The sequence below is a fragment of the Vidua chalybeata genome, chromosome 5 (genome assembly GCF_026979565.1).
Source record: "Vidua chalybeata isolate OUT-0048 chromosome 5, bVidCha1 merged haplotype, whole genome shotgun sequence".
Classification (NCBI taxonomy): Eukaryota; Metazoa; Chordata; class Aves; order Passeriformes; family Viduidae; genus Vidua; species Vidua chalybeata.
Window position 1 is genome coordinate 49894109 of NC_071534.1, and position 18325 is coordinate 49912433.

General features: G+C 37.3%; 1 protein-coding gene across 2 annotated transcripts in view; it reads right to left on the bottom strand.

The window, feature by feature from the left end:
• Positions 1–1727: 1727 nt before the first annotated feature.
• Positions 1728–18325, bottom strand: part of TSPAN12 (tetraspanin 12) — a 39923-nt gene continuing 23325 nt past the window's right edge. For both annotated transcript variants that reach the window (XM_053943971.1, XM_053943970.1), the window contains exons 5-8: positions 15832–15906; positions 11488–11595; positions 8514–8657; positions 1728–3302 (exon numbers count right to left, since the gene is read on the bottom strand). In XM_053943971.1, coding sequence (XP_053799946.1) covers positions 2997–3302; positions 8514–8657; positions 11488–11595; positions 15832–15906 — 633 coding nt within the window. In that variant the 3' untranslated portion in view covers positions 1728–2996. The remainder of the gene's footprint in view (positions 3303–8513; positions 8658–11487; positions 11596–15831; positions 15907–18325) is intronic.

Sequence of the window (18325 nt, forward strand, 5' to 3'; positions counted from 1 at the left end):
TGGGCTGAAGACAAAACTTGATGCTGGCAGGAAGTGACCCCTTTTTCTGATACAGTTGCACTCCTTGAGTGCTCTCTGAAAAATGTTAAGGAACATCTCTGTAGTTGTTTGCTGCAACAAGAAATATTTAGTTCATTACACTTCATGCTACAGAGAACAAAAATCACACCATCCTTCTCCAAGTACTGCTGTAAAAACGAGGAAAAAAGAAAATAAGACTAAATAGTTTTCACTGCCTCAAGTATCTCTAAATGTTCCTGTCTTGCCAAGCAGCCTCTCTCCTACATAGATTCTAAAGCTCTACAGGAAAAAAGCAGGCTCACTGCAGCCTACCCAATTAATTTTAAGACTCTTTGAAGAAGCCCTAGAAAAACAGGCACCTCATAGCCTGAGCAGTCAACGAAAAAAATTCTTGAAGTGCTCCAATTTACAGATGAGACCTATTTCTGCAAATGTGGTTAAATACTCAAAATAAAAATGTTCTTTCCCAGAATGTAGACAGGCTCAGGATTTGGGTAGCCAAGCCCAAGTGAGGTTTTCCTGACTGCAAATGTTCATTGTTGTGGAGGTCCATAAACACTGCTTTGGGAGGTTGGTTCTGTGTCAAAGCAGGCCTCCCCAAAGCAATCTCTCTGCTGCTAAAGAAACCTGACTAGACCTGAAGGCAGTGCTTCCTCAGCACACAGACAGCTTAAAGCCAAATGACCTGGGCTCTAAGTATCTCTAAATCCCAACACTACCCCCTTGCTTGGCTTGCCGACGAGCTCTAACCTGGATACAAGGAGATACATAGGCAATCCCCCATGACAGTCTGAACAATCCTTGTATGGAAAGACTAGGAATATCTGAAGCACAGCTAAGGGAGCTTCCACAAACACTCCTGCGGTAAAACTTTAAGGACTAAGGTTTCCTGGAAAAGGGAATTTTATATTTATTTTTGCATTACTTTTTTTACATTACTTAAGTGAAATTCCCTACATTCAGCAGTAATTCACTGCCAAATGTAGCTGTGTACACATAATCCATAATCAAGATTCCATAATTTGTGGTTTGTCTGGACTTTTTGTTTTTTGGTTTTTAAACAGGGGCAAATGATGACTCAATGCACTGTGCAGCACCACTGGTCCCAGTAGCACTGCGAAGCCTGGAGTTGCCCTGCACTCCTACTTTGTCAGACACTTGCTCCTTAGCATTGTAACTTCCTTGGCAGGAACCTCACCTAGCTAAGGTATCACTACCCAGGCTGAGCACTGGGAGGGGTGGAACTCAGCTCTATCTGTGCAGCAACACCGGGCCAAGGCTTCCCAAGCAGAGCATAAGAAAGTATTCCTGACAAAGACACTCCAAGCAAAATTTTGGGATGGTCTCTCCTTTTATCTTCTTTTTACCTCTCAAAATAAGTATTAGCATCTATAGAAGTACAAAAGCAGAAAGGTAATCTTGCTTGCAACAGTACTCTTGAAACAATTATACCCAAAGCAGACTGCTGAAAACAGCCTATACAGCTAAGAGCTTAATTTTACAAGCCCTTAAGAAGTTTTCTCAGAAGCTATTAAAAAAAAAAAAAAAAAAAAGAAAATTACACTAACACTGTAGTTTCTCCACAACAGAGTAAGTTAAATGGGTAAAGACAAGTCAAATTAACTCACACTAACAGGAGGATCCTCCCAATGCCCATCCAAAGCATTCCCACTCTAGGACTAAAAATAAAAAAGCCATTATGGAAGTTAAGAGAAAAGTAAGTTTATTGTCTACCAAATCACACCTTGCTTTCTTTTTTCTCTTACAAATTCCAAAACAAATGAACGATTTTTTTAAATGTAATATTATGTAAAAAGCCCATTTGCCACAAACTACTATACTTAGTGGAACAAATATATATTTCAAGACCGTGGCCAATTGTAAAAATAATCCTATGACATAGACATTGTTCATAAAAATACAGTAAAATGCACTTTCCCCACCTCAATAAATACATTTCAATCTGTTTCTGGCTGGCATTTTAAGCCACCAGAGAGCTCTTAATGAAGCAGTCATCAAAGTAAAATTTTTCCTCATGTACTTTTACAATTATTGCAATAGCATCCAGAACTGTAAGCATTTTTCTTTCAGTCTTTTGTTTCTAGCTTCAGGGGAATCATTGACAGGAGAAAAGATTTATCTATAAAAATGTGCTACTCCCATATTGATTCCCATTTTGGAAAGAATGTTTGAAGTTTTCTTCCTTTTTACTGAGAAACAGTCCACAGAACAAACTGTTTGAAAGAAGAATTCTCTAGAAAACTAGAGTCTATTGTCCATAGCAATAGTTTTGTTTTCAATCCCTGTTTAATATATTTTAAACTAAAAAAACCATTATGTTAGATAAAAATAGAAGTTTTAGAATATCTTTAAGAACAAAAACTAAGATAAAGGTTTGTTAGAAAAAAGAAAATCTCGCCCTTTTTACAAATCTTGCAAATTTTTAAATCCAAGTATTAACTTGAATTGTAGCTCTGCTTTCCATGCACACATGAAAACACACAATTATACATACATAGATCCCTGATAAAGACATTTTCCAAATGGCTTATTAAAAGTCAATTTCAGCTGAAGTCACATTTTCTTTGCTGAAAGCACAGTTGTTTCTTCAGAAGATGAGTATTTCTCTTCCCTTCCCTTGATGCTTCCTTACAGGTTCAGTCTATCTGTGACTGAGTCAGTGTTTTACACTTGTGACAATGAGTATTACTGTGCCCAATTGAATGAGTGCCTTTTAAATCAAAATCAACAAAATTTAAATCACAATAAATTTAAATCACAAAATCAACTCTTTTTCATAGCTGAGGACATGGCTAAGAGGTTGGGAAGAGGCTCATCTTTCTTTGTTGGTCTCCTTCACTTCCATTCATTAGCTGGTTTCTGACACATAAGAAAACTGGTGTATTTGATGGAACAGAAGAGAAGTAACAACAATCCAAAAAATCCTCTGTGACTTCACAAATTCATTGCATCAGTTACAGCTCTTCCATTTCAAAGTGTGTATTAAAGCTGTTTGCCATGGATGTATGTTCAAAGATCCTGGTCAGGCTTGGTTTCAGTAGCTCCATGGAATGACATGACAGCTCCTGCGAGGTATCAGTCTTCAGTGCCATGATCTGATCTGCTCTGGGATCCCTTCTGTCATAGTACAGAGCCCACAGCAAGGTAATAGTGAGGATCATAGCCAGGATCTGCATTACTCCAATAGAGATTCCTAGGAATCTCAGCACTTGCAACTGCTTCGTCCCCCTTAAGAATGTGTACATTTTTTTACCGCATCCCTATGAAACAAAAATAGATTAAATAACAGTCAGTAATATTTGGGTTGCAGTTCCCAAGGCTTAGCTCATCCTACCTACTGCTGTCTTTTCTGGCTCACAAGAATCTCTCACTTCAAACAATCCTTTGAAAATTATTTTGCCTACTTTTTAGCTGCTTCCATAATGCCAACTTTAAGTTTTCTCATACACAGAGACTATATTGAAAGATATCTGTGCTACTTTTCAATTCAGAAATCACTCAAAGTTGATCTGAATTCCTATCAACTCTCACTCATTGTTAAAGAAATTCAACTGATTTTGTGAAGGTTTAAAAAGCCATTGAAGTCCTTTTTATGGTCTTGTTTCTCTCCTTAAATTGAAGATCTTCAAAGTTGTCAATTATTTTAAACTTTTTAGACTTTTTCTACAGATAATACTACACTCTGAAGCTAGAACTGTATTGTAGGAAAGATCTATCAACCTGTATAACCTCATCAGAAAACATCCCATGAAAACTATGTTAAAACATTGTAAGCTGATGTTCATAGAAATGGAATTTAGATCTTTCCACTGTAGGCTCCACAGTTTGCTTACACAGCCAACTAACTACTACATAAGGCTTCAGAAAAGCTCCCAAGCCCTTGTAAGGCTGCATGGATCCACAGAGAGGCAGTAGCTTTGGGAACTACTGGCTAGCAGTGCAAGCACAAGTTACAACGCTCGTCACTCAGTAAGGGTGATGTGTGTCTTAGAGATGATAAAACCAAGAAGAGAGGGGCCTCTGCTACTCTGCATGATGCTTATTTTCTATTCTAAGCTTTGCAGGGTTTCACAGCACAATTATCAAAGCAACATACATATCAAGGGGAAATTCAGAGTAACAAACTGGATGGGCACTGGTCCCAGACACAGACATCAGGAATCCATTAAAATGGGCACTGTCTTGAGAATGTTATTTTTTGCATTTAAATCCTCACTTCATATTTCTTATAGCTTTTCTAAGAAAATAAAGCAATCAATCAAAGTGATGCAATCTGAAGACAGGACATGATAAATAACACTTTTCAATCACACTTAAATTCCCCAAAGCCAATTTCAAATGCTACAGTCCTAAAAGTATTTGATGTAAGGTCCAATTTTTGCCACACACACAGAATTTACACTGTAGTCAACAGATTTTCATTTAGGATCTAAATAAAATTAATGTTCTCTACGATAATTGTACCAGAATAAATTACAGGATCTTGATGTCTTTACTCATTTCACTGTTTCATTTTCTAAACAGCAGCAAAGACACACAAAAAGGAGCAAGTATGTGTTTTTTTGAATTTCAAAAGAAAAAAAAAAGCAACACTGTAGCAAAAGCAATGTAATTGGACTTGAGGGGGGGACAAAAACTGTCATGTTGGCATCTTCTTTTCTTCAACTGGAAGACAGTTGCAACTTCACCACTTCCCAAATTTGTTGTTAATTACAGAGAAACTGGTTGCGTTTTAATACTTTTAACATAAAGAGATGAAGGTGCATGCTGGTCACAATTTAAAAATGTTCCACCAGAGCAATATTCAAACTTAGTTCATTTGCTGCCTAGAGAAAACACCCACTAACAGAGAGCAATAACATTAATGCCTACATCTCCTGCAGTACACAGACACATAAATGAGACAAATTACGCCCAATCTAGGTAGCCCGTTTTCCTCTATTCAGTGATGTTCTTAGAGCTCTGCTCTAATACATGTTCAAAATCAGTTTCAAAACTGAGAAAACACAGCTTGTTAACTTCACACTCATGCATTTTATTTCTGCTTATGTGACACTTTCATAGTTGGCAGCCTGCAATTAAACAGTACATAAATACACTTCCCTCAGCAAAAGCTTGTCACTAAATGGGGAGTTCTTGTTGACAAATCAAATATAGTATAAAACTTTGCAGCAATCATTCTGGAGAATCAGCTTCAGATTCCTACGAAGCTACAGATTAAAGGCCTGATTCATTTGCTTTATACTTTCAGTCTTGAAATAGAAAAAATAATGTATTTCTTATTTAGTATATATTACTGATTTACTTCATCATAGAATAAGAATCTGAACTGAAATAAGGTACTTCACTGAGCAGAAAAGATAAGCCATCAGCAAACTCAACAAATCTTTTGTACACCCAAATTTTGAGTATACTCAAAAGCATATAAAAGCAAGTTGTAAAATTAAATATTAAAACAAACCAAAATTAAGACAAAATTAAATTAATTTTGAACATACTCAAAATTATGCCAGAAACCAAAAGAAAAATATTGAACATGCAAGGTTAATTTTTTCTTAAGGTATCGATCCCCACAAATCATTTTATCTACACTGCAGCTCCGAATCTCAAGATGGGCAGGGTTCCTCTTGTCCTCAGACCACAACAAACCTCCAAAGGCCACATCATCATCTTCACACTTCCCCCAAAACCATGCTCTTTCTAAGGTCAGTCTGTTCATGAAACTGCAGCAAAGGTGAAGCTCATCAGAATAAAGGCAATTCAAGGAATTGAAAAATAGCTTTCAATATCCAGCATGGAAAAAAATGATTCCTGCCAAAAGGACGTTCAAGCAGAACTGTAAGTCACCCTTCTTTCTGCAAAAATTACATTGTGAAGGATTCCAACTTAGACTATAGAAAGTTCTGAGTTCCCAGCAAAAAGTCACAGCACAGCTACAAAAAACTGCATTTATCAGTCCCAGACAAACCAAACTTCAGTTTTCTGAAGTACTACAAAAAATTTTTCTGAAGTACCAGAATGGTCTTGCCAAATATTTACATAAACCAATTTTAGCCTACCAAGGCTAATCTTATCAGGCTCCCTCTCAAACCACCAGACTACGCAAGTTTGGTTTGAATCACTTTCTAAAAAAGCTTTTTTGCTTTAGTTCTCCAAGGCAGAAGTTAGGCAGATTAGTCTTGGAACTGTAAGCTGGTTTTGCATAGTACCGATAAACTTATTAGCAAGCATGCTGTAAGAGTCTGTGAGACACCCTGTAGGCAAGCGCCATGGAAAGAAACAATTTACCAACAAAATATTGTACGCATCTCAAAGAGAAATGAAGTATTTTTGTGGCTGATACTACCGAACACAGCCTGTCCATTTTTGGAATAGATTCTGCAGTGGAGAACCAAAAATAAATTTTTGCTAAGTGTTGAATCCATCCAAAATGCTCTGCAGAACAGTAAGGGAAGAACCATAAGAGTGCCCTTCAGATTTCTTTTGAAAAAAAAAGCCAAGCAGCCTTTCTTTTATCAAGTGGGTCTTAACACAGTCCTTATGTCATACATAATAATCATCTTTGACTATTAATTTTCTCCAAATAGAATCAAAAGAACTTGGTCATGTGAAGTGTTCTTTGAGCACTTTTTTCTGGACTATGGCAGGGGCATGAAATGTTAGCAAAAGAGGTGACACAAGAAAACCTTGCACTTTGGACACTATATTCCAACAACTAATACTTCTCAGAAATTTTTGAGATTCCTGTGCTCAAAGAGCAGTTTTTCACTGCTTACCTATTCCTGCCTTTTCAGGCAGGGAGCAAATGAATGTTCTACATATACTCCTTGGAGGCTCTCTACAGACTTGTATGTATGGTATTAACAGTAGCAGCAGTACTACAAAAAGCAACCATTATTGCAGAGTGGGCCACCATTTTTAGCTTTTCAAAATGCATAAGGGACTGGTAGAAGAAGCCTGAATGGCTTTCTCATTCAGGAACTGACACTTCTAAAGCATAACCAGTGCTGTCAGTGCCGTGAGCCTTGCCAGAAGGCAAGAGAGGATGTACAAGTAGCTGGTGGGAAAAAGACCCAACCTCTGTCACTGTCTTCAAGGTTCCTAGCACAGACTGGCCTTCTGAGGTACCTGCCTTTTGGCAGCTCTATCTTCTTTCTCCCTAGTGGAGGCACACAGCCTCCTAAAATGGATGTCTGAAAGTCCAGATTAGATTAAGTAATTTCTGTTCATAGTCAATACCACACAAATCAATTTCCCCAAAACTTGACTGTTTCCTGGCAATAGCTAATATTCATTTTGGCTTGTTTATATAGTGAATCTCCTCTGCTTCAGAGGTGTTGCTCCATAGCTCCCTAACAGGAGCCATGCAACAGATTCTTGTAAGAATGGGTCTTAAACAGCCTCCGAGACTGGGAGAAAATAAAACGGTTCTTTGGGTACTCTTTCAAAATGCAGAGCTGCACCATCCACTGGAGAAATGTTCACGCTGCAGCATCTGAAAGCATGATCCTAAGGCCCATCCTCCTTCCTATGCTCCCTGTATTACTCTAAAAGCAATCCAATGAAGAATGCACCTCTTCTAAGATCCTCACAACTATGTGACTGAGACATACTTTCTGTCCGCTGTTGGACTACTTGGACTGCTGGTCATTCTACTGTTACTGAATGTACAATTATAGGTCTTCAGAGATCTGCTAGCGTAAAAAAAAATGGTGCCTAACAAAGTAGTTTTCAGAAAAAGGTGACTTTAGACAATATTTGTGAGAACAGAGTTTTAGTAAAGAGCATATTTACTTGTTTTTATAATTTTCACCCTAAAAACGGTAATATCTTGCTACCATGATGACCTCACTTATCCACTTCAAGTTCAAACAGGTCCTTGTCTTGTTTTAAGGCTTTCTTTGTAATTCTTTTTAAATGATCATACTGTAATGTAGAAAGAGCATTTTCACAACAACTTTCTACACATACTCAAACTACAACAACCGATTTACCTGCCTCCTGACGTGATTCCTGTTAACAAGAGAGCTCTCATCTTTCAAAGGAATTATCAAAAGCATCCCTCACTGTACAATTCACTAAAGTACTCTTCCACTTACCCCGTGGTAGTTTGATGGGATGGAGCCTGAACATTATGTCACACCTAATTTTTAACTTTTGGATTGGAAAAAATTTGAACTCCAACCTAACCAATATAAAACAAACACTTTAAATTTTAAGTACATCTCCGGTTTTAACTGCATTGCCACTACATCATCTCATTTCCAGGTAAGGGTAAGTGGGTGGGTTTGTTCTTCCTTCTTTTCTCCCTCTGCTTCAGCATTAGCAAATAATAACCATAAACACTTTCCATAAACACAACTACTCTACAAAAAAAATACTCTATTGCACTGCAAATGATGAATTTGGAAAATTACTGGGTCAGGAAGAATGTACAAAACCTTCCAACATATTCATATTTTTCTCCTTACCTCCTGATAAAGGTCACTGAGATCCTCATGATGTGCCTGCTTAGAGCATCCTGGGAACTCTCTGACACAACAGGAGTCAGGTGGCCAGTCCAATTCTGTCATTTCCAGCCAGTCTGTGAAGTACACCACGCCACAACATTTAAACTGCAAAGGAAGGATTAGCCAAGATCAGTAATAATGATACTACTTCTTCAACAGATTAAGTAGGTCATCAAAAAACCTAATGAGGTTCCTAATACCAACTTTCAAAATATTTACATAGAACTAAAAACATCTATGAGTGCTTCCATGTATCTTGTTTTTCTGTACTTTGACATACATAAAAGCAACATGAAAAATGTAACGTAGTGACCAGTGAATATTTCAGAAACAGCCAACAATACTTCTCTGTCCTTTAAATCCTAATTGCTTCCTCAAAGGATGCTTCACAGAAATTGTCCTATCTCTGGATTCTCCTATCCTTACTACAAGGAACTAACACAATTTCATGTCAAAATAGGGACTAATGAACAAGTATACCTGTGTCTGAAAGGAGTAGCAGAAAAAGGTCATACTAGTGAGGACTATTCTTGCAAGGGTACAACTACAGACACATTTGTTGAAAACAGGAAAAGCACAGATTTACCTGAATATAGGAAAGAAAATTAAAGAGTAAGCAAAAAATGTATAGAAATCACAAATACTGAAAGGAAAACTGAAAATGGAAGGGAAGGGTATCACATTAAAATAAATACTGCAACAGAATCAACCACAAAAATAAGAAGTTTGGCTGCAAAGCAGATGAGCTGTAATTGGCTGAAAAACCCACCAGGACCAACAACCTGTCTTCTTCTCTGAAAAGTACACCCTGAGATTTAAAGCCAAATGCCCAATCTCCCACATCAGCAGCTGCTTTCACACAGAAAAGGGTGAAGCAGCTGCATTAGATTTGGTTTGGCATCGGATGTGGACTTGACATGACTGAAAAGAAGCTCTGCAGAAACAAGATGCTACCTTTCTCTGCCTGAATGTCCTCCAGGACTAGCCTGCGTGTAAGGAATTCCCTGAGTCCTTTGATCCACAGCCTTGGGAACACAGCTGCCCCTCTTTACCCGCTTCAGAGCCAAAGTTCTGTATTCCACACCACTCACTGTTCACAATCAAGCAGATCAGTGCCCAGACATGCTGGCACACACTGTGCCTTTAATTCACCAGTCCTCTTAAAAAATCTCACTCCTCCCTTCTTTACCACAGCTCTCATGTCTCAGTTTTTATTGGTTTGTTACTCAAACTCCTTCCAGCACTGAACTTTAAGGAAAGCTCAAGCTTTGGCTCCTCATTACAATTGCAAAGACCACCTCATTAAACATCCTTGTTTAATGTTTTGTATCTTTGTTCTCTTGTATTCCTCCTTCCCCCAACAAGCTCTTCTTTGCTGACCTTTTCCATCTTCCCTACCATAGTCACAACTTTGATATTAGACCAGCAAGAGGACTGGGGGAGAAAAAATTTCCCATCTCCCTCAGATGTTAAAAGATACAAAAGAAAGAATACCAAGCTGATCGGGACTGAACCTCTGAACAGAAATTGCAACACAGATTTGAACAGAATTGCAACTAAAATTCTGCTGACTGAAAAGGGTCACAAGTGCATATTCAGACAAAAAGCACGTACCAGGCTCATACATCCAGCATCTAAACTATGAGTAGATGGAATATAAATGAGAGTCCACCAATTAAGTAGAAACTGTAAAAGAGCTTTCTCAGTTCCCCAAATCATTTATCTGGTCACAGATGCCGTAAGGAAAATCTAACTTCTGAAACTTCTTCTAACTTCTAAAAGAAATTCTTCTCCCCTAGAAAAATTAAGGCTTAGTTGAAGTTTTATTATTAATATTCATATTATAATAACGACTCATGATGAAACTTCAACAACTAGGAGAGGAGGCAGTATTTAATTTAATCAGCCTATACATTCAAACCAAGATACAGTACCAGCTCTATTCAAGGCAAATTGATTGTGACCATTTGTTTGTATTATCTCAGGTACAGAACAGAAATAAACACTATACCTGCATATGAAGAATTACTCAGTTTCACAGAGCACTCACATGGCCAGAGCAGGGAACTGGGAGGGGAAGGAGGGGGGTGCTGGTGTGTAACCTCTTTTTTCCAGGTTTTAGTATAAATACAGACTAACCAAGTACTGCCAGGAAATGTTTAAATAAACAGGAAATCTGTGCAACAATGATAGATTTCAACATTTCAACAAGGGCAGCACAATGACAGGCATTTAAAGAGTTCTCTTCCTGCACGTGAGTTATATTTGGAGTTAATGGGTTTTACCTTAGGCAATTTCATGTTTCTGTAACATAATACTTCATTCTATAAAAACAGTTCTGAATTTTAGTAGGCTAGAGGGCAAAGCTGTGAATACACAAGGAAGCTTTTTGGTTTGTTTCCCACCCCCCAGTCAAAGGAAATAAAAACCCTCATCACTTTCACAAACCTCGGCCAAAGAGACAGTGTTGGCATCTTTTTGGAAACTTCCTTTCCCATTCCTTTCCAGCTAAACATATCTTAACCATGACAGCTCCATGAAAGGAAACTAACAGAGCCTATGGGAAGGGGAGCACAGTTTAATATTAAAACAACATATAGGCACAGTCATTTTACTTTACCTGCAGACTTTTAATTTTACATACATCATATCCTTTAATGCTATTGTAATCCTAAAAGATACTGGTGTCCTAACCTTATTGAAGAAGGATATGAGAATATTAGCAATTTTTAATTGATTTATTAACATTCTGGTTTCAGTGTTTAAGTACCTTTAGGGCCTACAAAAACCAAAGAATTGCATATCAAGTGCTGTTAAAGACACTACACAGTGTTTCATACCAAATGAACTTGCATTTATTTTGCCTACTCTCTTAAAGCCAAACCTTTTCACTGAGCAGGTACTCCTTTAGTTCATGAATTAACTATCATCTTACCTCCCTCTGGAAGAAATTCCAAGCATGGGTCAGCCACTGGTACCTAGGTAGGCCATAATTGGTCATCCTGGCTTTCAGTGTGATCATATCGGACCACTGCACTGGAACCTGGAGCAAGGAGAGAAAAGTGACTGACACAGTGGATCAGCAGGCTTGTGGCTCCAAACATACAGGTTCCATCTGTACTGAGATCTTTCCAGTGCAATGACTAAAATAACTGTGTACACAAACAAAACGGGAAAACAAGTGTCGCAATTTTTATGATACTAACACTTTACAAGCTTTTCTTAAAATATCAAGGAAAAGTTATCTGTGTCCTTTGCTTACAAATTAATGTACACTGAAAAGCAGTTACATTTTGGAGACATTCAGAGATTATTTGGTACAATTTATTTATATAATTACCAGAGTTTTTACTTGGCATAAAACTGAGTCCCATCCAAGCCATCATCAGGGATGGTACTTGTCTGCCCTAGTTTAGGTATCCCCCTGCTGTTGTCTTAGATAATAGAAATAAAAAGGCAGCCAAATGGGGAAATTCATCTCAAGATAAATAACTTAAACAGAGCAGATGAATCATTCCCTTGAAGTCTCAAATCTACTTCATTGTCTAAGGTGAAAAACTTTAAATGTCTAACTTCTACATATGTGAAATTAATTGAGATGAATTCTATCCCTGGAGTTTTTTCAGCCATTTTCTGGCTTTGTTTGGAGTCCTGCACACAGGTATCCTGAATGTGCTCCATTTCAGTAACTCGCTCAAGAACAGTAAGAAGGAAGTGTAGACAAGGCCCTATGACCTTTTTTTCCCAAACACACTCACAGCCTTGTGAATATCTTTTCTTCTGAAAGGATTCCTGAAGTATTTTTATTTCAACTGTGACAACTCAGAAGTGAGGTGCTGGAGCACTCCATTGTCTGAATATGACACCTCAGTTAGCAATTTGTTGCAAACAAACAGAGGCAAGTGCTATGGCACCTGGCATACAGTGAAGTTATGAGTCAAAATCAAAACCTCACTTCAACTCAGCAGCACAGATTTCAGTGTGCCAAAACAAAACAAGGATCTGAAGACTGCAGTCACCATTCTATGTCACCACATACCAATCTATGCTGTATTTTGCCTTAATAGTAATGGTGAAAGAAACCACAATTGCAATATCAGCTGCCACTTGGATAGGAGGGGAGCCAGCTCCTCTAGCAGCCATGATTTTGCTCTTCTATTCAATTTGAAGCTAACAGGGCATTTTGTAAATAACAACAAATGTTACCTAAGAAAAGAAAATTTGCACAGTACTTCCCAAGGAACCTGGTCTTCATTGTGCTAGATGCTCTGCAAAAATATAGAGACAATCACTGGCTGCCTGAACCCCTAATACAAATAGGAACATTTGATAATATTTCATTACCACTGCTAAGTTATACTACATTTTTGATGCTCTAGTAAAGCTTCATATTGTCAATGTATTAATAAGGTCCCAGAAATTTAACGTGCCTTTCACTTAGCAGATTTTTGCATTGAACTCACAAAGCTTCACATGAAATATATGTTAGGAGCAGAGTACTAAAAATATGTAAAAGCACTATCACAGAATATTTCTATCACACACATTTACACAGGTCATCATAATAAATTTAGTTTTGTACTCAATGCATTTCTTTTTCATCTGCATTGTAAGCTAGCATTCTGCTTTCTTTGGATTATATTTGACAGTGCTGCAATTAAGCTCATATTTGCTAGAATCTTTTTTTATTAACTTACTTCAGTTAAACACATTCCAAGGTTATACAGAATACATCCAATTTCTTTAGGAAATCAATGGAAAGCAGGAAAAAAAAATCAAGAAGCAAGAGAAGGAAATTAAAAGGAAAGCAAAAGAATGTAAACCCCACTGTAGGAAAGCAATTTGAATACTGGTGCTAAGGAGGGATCTGTGTGTATGCTGCAAGAATGCCAACAGGTAAAACTGTACAGGTAATAGGTACATTGATGTACATCTTCCTGTCACCTCATATACATCCTAGTGCACAGTAATATATGATTGAGATGCATTTGTTTGACTATACCCAATACTCATGTGTAGACAAACAAAAACTAGAGATGCTGCTTTGATTTCAGTCTAAGTTTTATAAAGATCAGTCTGCCACTGAGATCTAATTACTCATTATTATTTTTCTAGTGACTACCAAAGCTTGCTCAATGCCTAAATAAGCCAAGGACCCACACTGGCTTTTCAATCTTGTGGGTGGAATAAATTAGTCATGAGGCACACTACATGCTGAGAGCTATCATGAGCTGTAAGGAAAGCTGTTTATGCAAGGACTCTTAGAGCAACTTGTCCACACACCCATACTGGAAGGAAAGCCCATACCAGATCAGCAGAGGCAGTTATGCCTCAGTGACATTTCTGACAACATAACCCACACTACACTACACACCCACCTACACTAATGCCAACTGATCTCTGAAACCCACCAGGGGCTCATGTGATTTAGTGCTATACTGAAACCAATATGATATCAAGACAACTCTATGGTTATAAGAGGGAACTGTCTTATCTTTATCAAGTAGGAAGAAGCACGTTCTATGGAATGATCTGCACATGTATGGAAGAACCACTGAAAAATAACTCTTCTCTTCAAGACTGCCATATTCCTTATGGTTTTCAGCAGCAAGAAACACACCTAATCACATGAAGAGCAGTAGTATTAGCACAAAGGGAATAATAGTAAGAAATCAGATGAAAAGAGAAAACAACAACAAAAAAAAAAACCACAACCAAAAAGACCCAACCTAAACCAGTATTTCAAGAGATGAGGAATAAAAAAAAAATACATATATATATATATATATATATATAGGCAGAGAAGGAAAGAGACAAAGAAAAGCAAAAAAAGAGCAACTGTGTTTGCTGTGACCCACTGCAGAAGATGCAGACATGTAATCCAGTGCTGCTTCCTTTAGTGAAGGGCTGGAGGGACAGCCATGTTTCCTTCTGAAGGGAAACAGCATGACCAGTGACATAACATATGGTAGGGCTATGCCAGCCTTTACCAAACTGTCCCAGGTTTGCCTTTCAGTAGAATAGTAGATAACCAAAAGCTTGGGGGTCAGACTAAAACACACCATAACTTCAGGTTTTCTAACTAAATAATGAAGGCTGAAAAAGCATGTTCCAGTGCTGTGAAGGCTATGTTATTTCAGGCAGTTTCCACTGACCAGATTTTTGTGGAACTATGCATTTTAGTTGTAACAATCATCCTTGGTAAAACCCCTGCAGAGGGCAGCTGAGCCCATAACATGAAGAATGCATCTTGCCTGTATTCTCAATTTAAAATGAATCAACGCAAGCTGACATTTAAAGCACAGGAACAGTCTTAATCTCTATTATATTGGAATAGCTCCCTGGAATCTGTACTGTAAGGGAATGAATTCTGATGCAAAGTCCTGCTATGCAAGTTCAAATCTGCCAGAAATTCCTTTGGTCCAAGAACCGAGTAAATATTAAGAAAGCTACTTCACATCTTACTGCAATATAATAGTCATTCACTGTTGGAAAGACCATTATATTGGGCATATCTTGGGAGTTGAGAGAAAGATATTTGTCCCTCTGTTCATACAAATGTACCAGACTGATTACAAGATGTAAGGATATAGCAGCCAGCAGTTATATTTCAGTTTAATTTGCTCAACACTTACTTATTTTCTTACATGATGGTTACAAGTCCTCAGTTTGAAAAATTAAAGATTGGTGCAGTTATAAAAACTAGACAGAGATAAAACCTCTTCATAAGTTTACAGAAGAGTGTTTTATAGTCAAGACATGTTTTGCTTAAAACTGGCATTTATAGCTTGTGGAGGCAGTGTGCAGATTTTAGCAGACAGCAAGCCTCTATGGAAAGAACATGCTGTCTGTTTACAATGCTCTTTAAAACGCAAAGAACTTTTGCAACAAAATCTCTTCAAATTATCTCCTCTCTCAAAATCCATATTTAAGCTTGAAGTTCTAATTTATCCTCAAAAATATCAAAGACTTCAATGAGAACCTGCCTGAGCAGCAGGCAACAAACTGAATTTAAAAAAAAAAAAAGTTAAGTTCTTAAATGGGGGGATAAAGGATTTGGCTCTCAAATACAGAGAGGGTAAGGAGAAACCCAGACAGGGCCTTCCAGAGAGACAAGCTCTCCCAGGAGAATTCTCTGTTTAAAATGAAGGCAATCAGTTGAAATTAAACTGTCAGAATAATGAACAGAGATAAACACTACAGCAATTAGAAAACAGCTAGCTAATGGAAAACTTAGTTTTATTTTGCTGAAAAAATGCAGCCTTCTTTTCTGACTCACCATTATTTCCTGCTCGTAGGTCCAAACACCACAGGCCAGTTCAACGCAGAATATTACAAGCAAGCTTCCAAAATACTGCAGAAAACAGAATGGTCTTAGCTATTTTTCATCCCCTTTGAAATAAAAGTATTTTTCAAAGTTTAATATTGTTAAGTCTATCTTCGAAGTTAAAGAACATCTGAAAATATTATTAAAATTTCACATGATTTAAGACATGGAAACAAAAATACATTTTTGTAACCAAAATATGAAAGACTCAGGCAGCAAACTTTATAAAAACTAAGATCATGGGACATTTCTTTCTTGAAAACTACATTCTTATCAAAGTGATTTAGGTATATGAGGTCTGGCCTAACTGTACAAATATTTAAAGATTACTTGAAATATCTTTTACTATTAGATGGTATAACCCTTGAGCTATTTAAAAATAGGAAATACAAGTGTAAATGAAGAAGTACAAACCTTGGTAATGCTTGGTAATGCTTAAGAAAAACTGGTTGCTGCAATTAAAAAGAGCAGGAGTATCTTCTTTATAGCATCAACAAACCCTTTCTGAACTGCAGCATAAAGCTACATGGAATTTAAGGCTGTTTTAACTGGTGTTCCCTATTAAAAATAAGCCTTTTATCTTCTGTTTAAAGCAGAAGTACACTCTCATTCATTCTTGACTCCAAACTTTCTTCCATGTCAGTGGACTGAGCTTCCCTTTGTTCTCAGTACACAAGACATTAAAGCTACAATCTTCATGGATTTTAATTTAATTTGAAAATCAAAGAAACAACATAACAATATAAAATAAAATAGAATACAGGATAGGATACACAGGATACATCAGTAGGATACACACCAAATGGCTTCTAGTTATTTCATTCTGGAATCTATTTAGGACAGAAAACATGTACTTATGGCAAGTGATTTTTTTTTCTATTAGTGGGTAAATAAGATATATTTACTCTGTTTAAAACAGAGTAGAAATCCACAAATGTTAGGCTTTAACAGCTGTCTACATAGCACCTTTTTCATTCACCCGAATGAAAGGTCTGGAACTGAGTAATTCACAGATACCTTGGCAGCTACTGATCTTGCCTTAATCTCTACTTGCTCACCAAATCTAACTCCTTGAATTAGGCATGTAGACACACACAGAGATATGTAAGAAGTGTGTGTAAAGATACTCATGTTAATTTTCAGGAGAAACCTGTACCCATACCCTCCCCCTGCAAAGGTCTATCCAATAAAGATGGTACTGAAAGAAGGATTCCTGTTTTACTAGTCTTCATCATGTTACATTGCATCTTTACAGTTGTTGCAGCTGAACAACACACTGCATTTCCTTACAAATCAACATGGCAAGCACACACAGAGCTCCAGTATAGATCTTCAATAACCAAAATGGTCATCCTTCAAAGGTCCAAAAGAGGAAAAACATGAGTCATACCTTCCAAGAACAACAGTGCTTTCTCTAAAAAATAAATTAACGAGCTTATATGCAATGTATCTACTATCACTGCAGTGCCTAATAGGTATGCAAAGGGTTCTATAAAATAAAGCAAACATAGAAATCTACTTTTCTACGTATTCACTTTGGAATCAGGAACGAATGCCATACGCTTCAGTGACACACGCTCTCTTAATAAATAATTGCAATAAAAAAGTTTAAGGGCATTATGACTAATACCAACATTTCTGAGAGGGAGAAAAACTAAATGTTTCAATGAAAAGTGCATTTCACTTCTCTGCTGTCAGAAGACATTTCAGTGGGTTTATACTCTTAACTGAACAACAAGCTTGGGACTGTCTGCCATCTCTGAATCTTATACAAAAATCACTGATCTTGGTGAAAGTGATACATCTGGGAGTGTACATACGGTGTCCTCTGCAAAACTCTTAATTTGCAGGTTTTTGTAACATTTCATTCAATAATTCGTCATGTTTAACATTTGAAACTTCTCCATCTTTCTCAGTGTGTAAGTTAATAGTGTTTGTGGTAGTAGTAGAAGACAGAAGAGCCAAACCCAAGATTTTATCCTATTACTGAATACAGCTCAAGATAGAAAACTATTCAGCCAGATTCACTCATAAACCACTACTGGCTCTGCCAGGGACTGAGCACTCCTGACTGGCTACATCTATACGCATCAGGACACTGCAGAATCAAGTTTTCTGTCCTGAGAAAGCCCATCTCTGTCCATAACATAAAAGAGAAAATAATGAGTTTTCAAACATGAAAGGCCATGCTTTGAATTGAGTGACAGCAGGCACACTAAACTCGCACACAGGAGGTTGTTTCTCTCCACTACTGAAAGGGAGTATTATATCTCTCTCTATATCATGGTTTGCAAAACAAATACTTCTTATAAAAGTTTTTGTGGGGGAAAAAAATCCTCTGTAATTTAAATGTATTACCCCTAATTTCCATCTTCCAAATCTAGAAATTATTACTGGCTTCAATGCTTATTCCTTGTCCCCAGTTCAAGTCCCACAAAAGTATGAA